The sequence below is a fragment of the Gavialis gangeticus genome, unplaced genomic scaffold (genome assembly GCF_001723915.1).
Source record: "Gavialis gangeticus isolate Ggan-Ray unplaced genomic scaffold, GavGan_comp1, whole genome shotgun sequence".
NCBI classification, from domain to species: domain Eukaryota; kingdom Metazoa; phylum Chordata; order Crocodylia; family Gavialidae; genus Gavialis; species Gavialis gangeticus.
Window position 1 is genome coordinate 20,122,943 of NW_017729004.1, and position 924 is coordinate 20,123,866.

At 72.5% G+C, this 924-nt stretch overlaps 1 protein-coding gene across 1 annotated transcript in view; it reads right to left on the reverse strand.

Annotated features, from left to right (window-relative positions):
• Positions 1–924, reverse strand: part of MNX1 (motor neuron and pancreas homeobox 1) — a 13,014-nt gene that overhangs the window by 10,579 nt on the left and 1,511 nt on the right. The window contains exon 2 of the mRNA XM_019507946.1: positions 140–370. Within this exon, the coding sequence (XP_019363491.1) occupies positions 140–370 (231 nt within the window). The remainder of the gene's footprint in view (positions 1–139; positions 371–924) is intronic.

The following is a 924-nucleotide window of genomic DNA, read 5'->3' on the forward strand; positions in this document are numbered from 1 at the left end:
CCCTGAGCCCTGGCCCTCGCGCCCGCTGAGGCTGCCCGGGCCTCGGGGGCAGCCTGCCGCGAGGACGTGAGCCCCTCCGCCCCCAGGGCAGCCCCCGGGGCGGGGGAGCCGCTCCCGCCCAGCGCGGCCCGGTACCCACCTGCGTCTCCGTGAGCATGAGGGACGTGGCCACCTCGAAGCGCTTGGGCCGGGACAGGTACTTGTTCAGCTTGAACTGATGCTCCAGCTCCAGCAGCTGCTGGCTGGTGAACGCGGTGCGGGGCCGCCGGCACTTCCCCAGCAGGTTGGACTGCGCCTGGGCTGGAGACAAGGGCGCGGGCGTCAGCGGGGCCGCGGGGCGCCCGGCGAGGGGAGGCGGGAAGCGGGGCTGCTGGTGCCCGAGGGCTCAGAGAGGGGCAGAGGGCCTGATCCCATAGGCCAGGGGCAACGGTGGCCTTGGGGTTGTTGGGGCCCCGGGCAAGAGGCAGGTGGGACCCCTTAGAGGCTTGATTTTGGTAAGCCGCTTGCAAAACGTCACCCCCCAAAAAATCTGCCCCCCCTAAAGTGTGGTCGCCCGGTTTGCCCTCCTCTAAGGCCTCTACTGCCACAGGTGACCTCCCTTCAAGCAGCCCGGGCCGTGCTGCAGCCCAGGGATCAGCCCCGGCCCCCGTCTCCCTGCCACCTCCACCGGGCAGCGGCGGAGGAGGCTGCTCCACGGAGGGGATTTCCCTCCGGCGGGGCAGTGCGCGGCCTGACAGGGGCTGCCCGGCCTGCCTCCCCCGGGCCCGGCGCTGCAGGGAGCCAGGAGCCGGCGGGGAGGCCGCAGCAAAAGGCTTCATCTCATGTCAAGGCCGCTTGCTTGCAGACAGCGGCGTGGGGTGCTGGGGCAGCCGGGCAGCAAAGGCCGCTGCGGCTGGCGGGCCCGGCTGTGCGGGGCAGCGGGAG